The 10551-nt window shown below is 36.6% G+C and overlaps 2 protein-coding genes across 2 annotated transcripts; both read right to left on the bottom strand.

The window, feature by feature from the left end:
• Positions 1-258: 258 nt before the first annotated feature.
• Positions 259-3488, bottom strand: LOC128019530 (syntaxin-19-like). The gene is made up of 2 exons (XM_052605570.1): positions 3285-3488; positions 259-1468 (listed from the first exon to the last, which is right to left on the bottom strand). Exon 2 carries the CDS (start codon positions 1369-1371, stop codon positions 484-486), a length of 888 nt encoding a protein of 295 aa, XP_052461530.1. The 5' UTR covers positions 1372-1468; positions 3285-3488; the 3' UTR covers positions 259-483.
• A 1207-nt stretch (positions 3489-4695) lies between these two features.
• On the bottom strand, positions 4696-7979 carry LOC128019529 (radial spoke head 1 homolog). The gene is made up of 8 exons (XM_052605569.1): positions 7601-7979; positions 7408-7521; positions 7183-7288; positions 6211-6301; positions 5928-6063; positions 5673-5744; positions 5008-5122; positions 4696-4915 (listed from the first exon to the last, which is right to left on the bottom strand). The coding sequence occupies exons 1-8, from the start codon at positions 7649-7651 to the stop codon at positions 4893-4895; spliced, it is 708 nt and encodes a 235-aa protein (XP_052461529.1). The 5' UTR covers positions 7652-7979; the 3' UTR covers positions 4696-4892.
• Positions 7980-10551: the final 2572 nt, after the last annotated feature.

The following is a 10551-nucleotide window of genomic DNA, read 5'->3' as shown; positions in this document are numbered from 1 at the left end:
CCTGAAAATATAGGGCATATTTGCTCAGTCTTATCTCTTAAGAAAGAATGTGATTTTCTCAGTTATTTGATCCATCTAAAGCAGACAATAGGTTAAAAAATATCAATTTAAAATAATACTGAAAGGGAAAAAACAGAAGTCAGTTAAATCAAATTGAACTTACATCTAAAATAGTGCACCTTTCCCACAATAATAAAGTACAAACAAACTTTACCTTTGATTATCTCTTACATAATTTGAAGTGATGTGACGACATAATAACCTTTTGTGAAATCTTTATATAAGCATTCATATTCCATGTCAACACCCAACTGTCTCCATTGCTATGAAGCCTTCCTGTTTTAATATTGTCCAAAAGTGCTTTGTGCCCTTGGTTTTTATCATCATCAGACAGAGGTCAGTGTCTGCAGTTAGTGTGCTCGGCCCTTGAGAGAACAGCAAATGAGAAACGTTCCCATAGTTCATTCTGCCAGCCTTGCCCTGCTATCTGAACCAAGGACAGCAACAACAGCACAGTCTTCTGAGAGGGTTCTTCTTCTTGTATCTCGCCGCCGTTTTGAACTTCTCCTTCGTGACCGCTACATAGTCTTGCGTCTTCTCCACATTGGCTTGTATGTTCTCGATCTGATGGCCTTGCTCTTCCACCAGCATGAACACTTCCAGAAAGAGATCTCGCAGGTCCTTCATGTTGCTCTCCAGGTTCAGGAGCTCTTTGTGGCGCTGCTCGATCTCTGAGAGCTGCGTTCGGGTGATCTTTGCATCCACTATGATGTTCTCATTGAAGATCTCCCACTTGCCCTGCTCGATCATGTCGTCCACCTCGTCTTCGGACACCTCGCGGCCCGATACCTCCAACTGCCGGATGATGAACTGCTTGCATTTGTGCTGCTTGTTTAGGATCGCGTCATTGTGTTGGCGCATTACCTGCTGGAACTGGTGAAAGAGGGCTGCGTGCTGGGCCTTCTGGATACGGGACGTGGCCACGTCCGGGCCTAGCTCGGCCTCGGTTTGCTTAGCCTTCTTGGAAAGCGCATTTAATCTTTTATGCAGGCTCTCAGCCATCAACTTGATGTCTCGCGTCACGCTGCTCTCCTTTTTCATGGTGCTGAATCGCCTGATAGTGGCCATAAAGTTTCTCTGCTGCTGACCGAACTTACGGACTTCAGAGTTGAGCTCCTCGATGCTGTTGTGAATGCTCTGAGCCTCCTTCAGGAAGCTGTCCTGGACGGGCTCTGCCTCGAAGATCACGGCCTGCAGGCCTATCAGCGAGGACGGGTCCATGTCCTCCTCCTCCTCACTGAAGGGGTTGTTGTCCAGCACCTTCTCGCTGGCCTTCATCCGCTGACGCAGCTCCTCCATGCGGTCCTTCATCACTGCAGAGACAGAAGACCTTGATGGGGACCAGGTCAGATTTTCTCTTGGGTTTGAGTGTTGTCTGTCTGTAGAATGTTCCTCTGCTTCTCATACCCTGTAATTAACCAGAGAAGAGTCACATTTCATCTTTACCATCCTCATTTTTAATTACTTTTTTGCACTGATAATTTTAATTCCTAAAAGACTAGTTCACCTAAAATGTAAAGGATATTTAATTCACCCTCATGTTCAAACCTGTATCCTGTATCCTATGTGTGTGTGTGTGTGTGTGTGATTAAAAGGATGTGTGATTGTGTGCTTTACTAGTAAAAATCACAGACATCCTAGCTGATACTGAGTAACAGAAACAGATTATATTTGCTGCACGTAAATCTCCCAATTTTGTCAGATGCTTTTCCATGCATTAGGCCTTTAGCTGCAGCTCTTGTTTTAAAAGAGGGATTAAACCAAGGCTTTTATTAGAAAACCCAGTCCACATATCACTGCTGTGCATTCATCATGACCACTGTAATTTATAAAGACTGTTCTGACACTGTACTGAACATGATATATTAACACATTCACTGGAATCTGCTTCCAAATAGCTGACTGACTGGCCTGCTTTACAGAAAGTATGATGCATGACTGCTACTGTTTTTATCCTTGGTCTAGCTGCCTGGACTGTGGTTTTGGAAAGTGAGCGTAACATCAAAGGATGGGTTATACCAGAGACAATTCATACCAAGTTTGTCTGCGGAAAGTAACATGGAGTGCTCCAAATCACCGGCTATCTGCTTACTAGAGGGATTTCAAACAGGAAAGATTGCAGTTGCATGTGTGTGTGAGAACAGCCCAAACGAGCTCCTAAGGGCGAAAGCTTATGAATATAAGAGTGGGCTTTGTTTGCTGGAGGACGTCCAAGAAGTCACACCAATGCATTGCACAACACTCTCTAATCCAGCCTTCATCTGATGTTGCTTTATCATTACTGAATTCAGATCAAACTAGGTCGTATCAAATTAGAACTAGGTGCCTCTTTAGGCTTTTATTAGAATCTCTCTGCTTTCCATATAAACCATTTAATGTTTTATGTTATATCCAAGCTGATATGATGATATGATTCCACTCCGCTGGTCTATCTGTGTAATGGTGGTCCTTTTTTAACAATCAGGAATTAATATATCATATTGATATAAAGTTGTGATTACACTTATTTTGATGTGTCGACTACCTTGTAAAGTCTTTGTTTATAATTACATCTGCAGTGTGTTATTTGATTATAATTAATTAGATTATCATTTTAACTAGTTTGTTATTCAATAATGCGTTCAGAGTTAATAAGTACTATATTTCAGCGGCATCATTCATACATGACATGTTTCAATAAAACCTTCATTAATGTATATTTTAGTTTGCCATAAATGCTGTGAGTACATTAACCAACACACAAACACACACACACACACACACAAACTCAAATTAGAAAAAGAAGTACTCTACGCATTTAGTTTGCCCTTAAGTATATACTTTTTAAGTATTGTTTTATTAGTAGGTAATATTACATTTTATATTTGTGTATCAGTTAATATGCGCTGTAATATTTGTTTATATATCTTTTGTATTTTATTTGCATATAGCCTTTCTATGAAATGCTTTTATCACACCATACTACTGTGAAACTGTATTTTTGTGATAATTTAATTTAACTACAGTGTAATTAATATATCAGTTACAACACTAACAAAAACAGCTGTTTAGTGTATATATATATATTCTTTTTCTATTTGATAACAATGATTATGATAATTTCTCTAGCTATTGATATTCAGAGAAGGCTGCATATTTCTTAAATATCTAAATCCTGGATGTCAGTATATCATGGCTTCTCTCTACTAAACTGATTATTAGTAGAACAACAAAAACAATATTACCTCTTATTGCTTTTAATCCTTGCAAGGTTGAATATTGCTTCATTTTAAGTTGCCCAGAGGTTTAGCAAACACTTGATTCGGCAATGAACTTGTGAAGTCAGAGCAGTTGAAGTGTTCAGGAAGTCCTTGGCATATTCTCAGCTTCCAGCAACACAAATATGTGCAAGTGTGAGTTTTCCCTCTGCTCCACTGGTGTCAGATATGGATATCAGAGGAACACAGCACAGACTCCTGGGAAATCTGGTCAAGCCAGTTTTAAACCACACCCCCAGTCACAGTTATACGTCTGTTTGACCAATGCTGGGCGACGCTTGTCAGGCAGAAGAAGCGTGGGTGATGTGATTCACAAAGGCATTGAAAGAGCCCATGCAGTGACCCAAGCCTCGGCACCCGTTATTGTATATGAGACAACAATGAGCTCAGGAATAGTATTGTATGAAGTATTGTTGACAAAGCTTTGAAATCCAGGACAGATCTACGCAGACATGTTTCTGTTCTCAACCACTATATTGTGTTTCCTCGTAACTTTACATTCATCTGGTTTGTAATAATAAGAAGAATGTGATTGGCTGGTTTAGCTGTTTTTCGTCATGTTATGGCAGGAGAGGGAGTATTATTATATGGGTGTGACAGTCTGACAAACTTGTTCTGTTGAAGGATAACGTTAGAAAGCCTTGATATACCCGTTATTTCTGTTTCCTCTTTATGTTTTAAAGGTTTTATACTTTTCTTTTAGCCTACTGTAAATCTTAAATTAAACTTAAACCGAAATCAATTTTCCATCACTTTGATGAATAATGAAAGTTTCCTGCATATTGCACACATTTAAATATAAAGTTGCTGTGGAAAGGCCAAAATATGAGTTTAATACAAAACTGTTTACACTTTCCAGCAAGACATTACATGGAAGTGAAGCCATGTATCTCTGACACAGACATAAAACAGCTTTATTTAGGCCTTGATGAATATAATTTATTATAATTAAAAATGCTTTAAAAAGATTCATGAAATAAGGTGGTTTTCAAACTTTTTAAAAGTGATTGTTCACAAGTGCCTGGGTCCCTTTTAATGCAATAAACACAATTGTTTTTGTAGCAATGCAATAGAAGAACCATTCTGGCTTTCCCAGAGACCCTTTCAGTTACAGATCATTTTCGTTGGGTTCATTGCGCCCTCTGCTGTTTTTAAAACTACAACACTTTTCAGCTCGAAGGGCCTCCAAATCATGTGTAAATATATTTTGCTGTTAGTGAATTAGACTTGAATTAATGCTTGATCCTGATTGGTCAGTTATTCCTTAGGTGATGATGCTGAACTGTTAAAACTATTGTCACAAACAACAGATTTCCCACATCGCTGTGCAAGTCTCATGTATCATTCATATGACATGATAAAATAATGAAAACTCAAATTAATACTTCATGTACATTTATTAATTTATTTATAAGTGTTGTAATAGACATGATCATGTACAGTCAGAATGTTACTGCTCTTTTTAGGCTGATACAGGATCCGATCATCCCATTGTTGCTGAACTTGAGAAGTGGCTGTCAGATATCATTAACCAGCAGTCCTCTCTCTTCTGTATCATCTTCTGGTTTGTCTTCCTCAGTCTTCCAGCACGACTTGATCTACAATGAACAGACACAGTACTTCAGTTCAGCTTACTTAATCTAAAATTATCTATAATATGTTTGATATTCAAAACTGGATACGGATGTACCTGAGGTGGCAGAATCCTTCTCATTGGTCCAGACTGAAGGCCCAGTGACTGCCTTGGGTTTCCACTTCAAGACGGTGGTTATGAAAGGCTCGTCATCTTCTGCATCTCCTTTGTCCTGCAGTACAAAACTGCCTTTAAGATTTGGCTTCACACAGATTCATTATGCATAAGAATATTATATTCTAGGCAGTGCCCCTAAAATGCTTGATCATTTTTGTTAAATTTGTTTGAAAAATGTAAAAAAAAAAATTGATTTGAAAAAACCCCCCCGAATTTTAAACATTAAACCTTTTACTTTTAAGTCTGTTGGATGCAATGACATTAGAAAACTATACTTTAAAGTACATTAAAACCATGATTCAAAATGGGTTTTCAAAGGAAAACTTTTAATTTGACTAAATTTCCATTTTTAAAGTGTGTTAAGAAACATAGTCATTGACACTGCTATCTTTATTTTATTTCATTAATATTAACTGCATGTGTGTTTTTAAATATACCGATAAGATATAAAATACACTACTCATGCACATTTCATACAATTTAATGCAAAACAACAAAACACTGCTGAGATTGAGAACACATTTTATGTATAGTTTCTGCAGTTATATATGACCATGGCACCTGAAATACACTCTTATGAAGTTTAAAGACGTGAAGAGACATACCTGATCTATCTGGAGATACTCTCCATGCTGCTCACACCCGATGTCAAACACATACTTCCCTGGACCAGAGGGCTAGAAAAGAAATAACAATCACAAGAGATCATGAGATCACTGTGTCAGAGAAGTGCAACTTGTTTGCTATATTTAAGATGAAGTTAACAGAGAACAATTTCAAGTTTGAACAGATTTTAACCGATATACAAAGCGTTTGCTACGACCCACCTGCTAAAACCATACATGTAGGGTGTTACTTACATTATTATTGATAAAGTTGCCCCGATATCTGTGGTTCTGATGGATCAGCTCCCCGGCGGACTCCATTTTACCCATGATCCATGTGCCCATGTACTGAGACCCTGTGTTGTGATGAGTGTATGTTCCGTGCCCATGTCTAACAGAGGAACAGGTACTTAACAAGCATGTTTTCCCATACACTTTCAGTTGAGGTAAAGATCTTATGAATACTGTTACAACTAATATCCATACAGTAGACAAATTAGATTATTAGATTACATCAGTGAATCAAGTTATGTACTACCTCTGATGGTGCATCCATTCCCCGTCATATGTGTCTCCATCGGGGTATGTGTACACACCATGACCCTGCCGCTGGTCATCAACCCAACTTCCTGCAGAACAGAAAGACACAAGATATGAGAAGACTGCATTTTAGACTCTTAAGAGTCTGGGTCAGAAAGTCTGAGAACACCTTTTAAAAAGCTTCTATTTGGAATTTTTATTTCTACTTGAATACAATATTTTTTTAAAATATATTATAACATTTTTAATACATTGTATTATTAGCATAACAATTAGTGAAAAGTGAAAAGTCACCATGCAAAAATGTACAGTAATTTGAAAATATTTTAATTAATTTATAAATATATACATTGTCAGTTCATGTAATGTTAAAATTATATTAGTATTTGTAGACATTAACATAGATTAATAAATACTGTAAAAGCAATGTTATATTAGTATTACTTTTATACTGTTATAGTCTTATTGAATATTTTGATATTATATATGTATAATTTACAAAATATATAATCATTAAATATACTGTATAACATATACATATAATTAAAACGATATATATATATTTATATATATATATATATATATATATATATATATATATATATATATATATATATATATATATATATATAAATGTTTTTTAATTTTTAAAAAAAATGTATATGCTGATACGTTACCATTTTTTAAACACTGTTGTTTAATTGTTTTTTATTTCAGTAATTGTAATATTTCTACTTACCACTTATTTCAGTTAACAGTTAGTTGCCAAGGCATTTCAAAATTGTCATAAGTTTTCAACTAACATTAGTATTTTACTTTATTTAATTTCAGCTTTTTTGTTATTTTTCCGTCTTTAATAGTTAAGGTAATAACTAAAGATAAGTTCATGACACATGACAAATTAACATATCTGAACCTAAAATCACATATAATATGTAGGCTATTTGAGATGATATAGATAACGACTTACCTTCATATTTGGAGCCATCTGGGTAATAAAATGTACCCTGTCCGTGTTTTAAATTCATGTACCATTCTCCAATGTACCTGGCCCCGTTCTTGAACTTGTAAGTCCCCTGATAAACAGAAACACGGTGATTATCGCATGTTTCCATTGTTTATGGGAACAGAAACGGCTAAAGGGTCAAGGCGTGTTTTAGCAGAGCTAACGGGTGTGTTTGATGAGCAGAATGACCTGGCCACATCTCTTGCCGTTTTCATAAGCTCCTTGGTAAGTGTCTCCAGTCGGCAGGACAGCTCTGCCCTGTCCATGTCTCTCTCCTGCTTCATTTCGGTCTCCCTCGTACTCCTGCAACACACACAAATACTGTCCGCTAATTTACTGTCCACTCACGGTCAGCTGAAGGGAACTACCGAGAGTAACTCACCCCCAGAGAGCCCTGCTCGTCGTCAAACTCTTCAGAGCCCGCGTCTGACATGATCAACTAGAGAAGAGCTGAATGATCAGAGAAGAGAGAACTATCCCAGAGGAACAGATTCCGTTCCACACTGTTTACCGTTACCATAGTAACGAAACACGCACGCGCAAATGACTATCAGCCCAGAACGCGCTTGCTTTGACAACACACTCTCAAAATAAACCACTAACTTACTGTTAATGTTCAAATTAACCCACACACTATCTATCTATCTATCTATCTATCTATCTATCTATCTATCTATCTATCTATCTATTCTTTCACATTTTTAACACACTCTGTTTGCTTAGATAATTTAGAAGTTTCATCTGGTCTCGTTGAGATATATAGTATCATCATCATAACAGTGGAAACGAATCCCGTATTTTCTAATAATATTACCGGGGGAAACATGTATGTTGAAGATAGAAGAGGACGTAGGACAGATCCTTGTGGCACTTCATATTTTACCGGTGATAAATGAATGCAGCACTAAGATCAAGTAAAATAGTCTGTTTTCTGTAACTCAGTATCAGCAAGGATGTCTGTGATTTTTACTAGTAAAGCACACAACCACACATCCTTGTTTTCATATCTATAGCTATATCTATCTATCTATCTATACAGAGACAGACTAAAAAACACTTTTACTTTCAGAACACACACATTTATATATATTCAGTGGTTGAGACACTTCACTGAGCGTTTCTTATTTTAATCCTTTGATCAAAAAGCTTGGCTTAATGCTTGAAGTTGAATATTTTTTTCTATACAAGTCCTTTTCAAGTCGCATTTTAAATGCATCAGTTGTTCCTCATAAAGTGGCTATTGTATAATATAACAAAGGTTAAAGAATTTTAAAAGGTTAAAAAGGTTTTAGATTCATGTTTTCAGTTTATATCCATGTGAAAATTAATGTGAAAATATACAAAACAAGTCAAAAGTTTTTGAACAGTAAGTTTTTTTTTATTAAAGAATTCTCTTCTGTTCACCAAGCCTCCATTTATTTGAACCAAAATACAAAATACAGTTTCATTTTCAGCTGGTTTGTGGTTAACTTCTACATCCCTAAGTAGTGTAACGATTTCAATTACTTAAATTTGATTACATTTCTAAATGTCTATTGTTTTCAACTGTTAGTCATTTTCAAACATTTAAACCAGGCAGGGCTAAGCTTACAGTGGAGCTCAACACCACAACCCCAGTTCCAGAAAAGATGTCTAGTTTTGTAAGATGCAATAGAATCAAGAATCTGTGATCTTTTTCATTCTCTTTACCTTTGTTGAATTGAATTCATTTAAACTTTTCACTAACCAACTTAAATGTATTTTGTAAATAGAAACATATTTAGATTTGATGGCTGCAGCAGCACACTCCCAAAAACGTTGGGACAGAGGCAAAATAAAAGTGAAAAGGTCATAGAAAACTGTATTCTATGACCTTTTCACTTTTATTTTGCCTAACTGTAAAGGTTTGATAGAACTGGCTGGAAGACCTGCCAAAAGAGCATTGCAATAGTCCAGCCTGGACAGAACAAGAGCCTGAACAAGCAGTTGTGCAGCATTTTCCAAAAGAGAGGGCCTGATCTTCTTGATGTTGAAGAAAGCAAATCTGCAGGATCGGACAGTTTTAGCAATGTGGTCTGAGAAAGTTTGCTGATCATCAATTATAACTCCAAGGCTTCTGGCTGTTTTTAAAGGAGTTATGGTTGATGTGCCTAACTTGATGGTGAAATTGTGATGAATTGCTGGAACAACAAGCAGTTCTGTCTAGGAAGGTTGAGTTGAAGGTGATGGTCCTTTATCCAGCAAGAAATGTCTGTTAGACAAGCTGAGATGCAAGTAGCTACTGTTGGATCATCAGAATGTAATGAAAGCTAGAGTTGAGTGTCATCAGCATAGCAGTGGTATGAAAAGCCATAATTCTGAATGAGAGAACCTAATGATACCATGTAGACAGAGAAGAGAAGTGGTCCAAGAACTGAGCCCTGAGGCACCCCAGTAATAAAATTTTGTTACTTGGACACCTCACCTCTCCAAGAGACTTTGAAGGACCTATCTGATAGGTAAGACTCAAACCATTGAAGTGTGGTTCCTGAGATGCCTTTTGCCAGGAGGGTTGAAAGGAGGATCTGGTGGTTAACCGTGTCAAAAGCAGCGGACAGATCCAAAAGGAAGAGAAAGGCAGAGACTTGGTTGAACACAGCTCATTCAAGTGTTTTTGCAGTGAAGGGAAGATGGGGAAACTGGTCTGTAGTTCTCTAAAAGAGATGGGTTGAGGGTGGGTTTCTTAAGTAGTGGAGTTATACTAGCCTGTCTAAATGATGAGGGATAAACACCAGTGTGGAGGGATGTGTTGATGATGTGAGTGAGTGCAGGTACAACTGCAGGAGAAATGGCTTAAAGGAGATGAGATGGAATAGGTAGTAGACAAGTAGGATGATTAGAAAGGATGAGTTTGGAGACTTCTGCCTCAGAGAGTGAAGAGAAGGATGTGATATGGTTGCTGGTGATATGAGCTTGACGGATTGTGGTGTGGAAAATTGTGCATTAATGTTTCTTGATGTTTCTGACTTTATTGATTTTCTGGCATTTCACAAAATGTCTAAACTTTTCTGGAATTGGGGTTATAATTACTGTCCAACTTTCAAAATCCTTCATCACCTGAATTAAGGTTATAATAATTACATTTTAAAGCACAGCCACCACAAAATCATTCTGATACAGATTTAAAAGCATAATAAGAAAATTGTTTAACAGCTATGATACTGTTCTTGAATCAAATTTTTCCAGTGACAGGAAACACTGGAATCTAACAATGTCTTGAAAAAAAAAAAAAAAAAAAAAAAAATCAGATGTAACCCCCTTTGTAATCGTATATATATATATATATATATATATATATATATATACATACATTTT

This window comes from Carassius gibelio, chromosome A9 (genome assembly GCF_023724105.1).
Source record: "Carassius gibelio isolate Cgi1373 ecotype wild population from Czech Republic chromosome A9, carGib1.2-hapl.c, whole genome shotgun sequence".
NCBI lineage: Eukaryota > Metazoa > Chordata > Actinopteri > Cypriniformes > Cyprinidae > Carassius > Carassius gibelio.
This window is presented reverse-complemented; position numbering and strand designations above follow the sequence as displayed.

Excerpts from the sequence above, each read along its gene's own strand:
- LOC128019530 (XM_052605570.1), bottom strand. The coding sequence starts at position 1,371 with ATGAAGGACCGCATGGAGGAGCTGCGTCAGCGGATGAAGGCCAGCGAG.
- LOC128019529 (XM_052605569.1), bottom strand. The coding sequence starts at position 7,651 with ATGTCAGACGCGGGCTCTGAAGAGTTTGACGACGAGCAGGGCTCTCTG. Across the intron at positions 7,289-7,407 it reads ACGGCAAGAGATGTGGCCAG|GGGACTTACAAGTTCAAGAA; the intron begins GTCATTCTGCTC and ends TCTGTTTATCAG. Across the intron at positions 6,302-7,182 it reads AGATGGCTCCAAATATGAAG|GAAGTTGGGTTGATGACCAG; the intron begins GTAAGTCGTTAT and ends TCTGTTCTGCAG.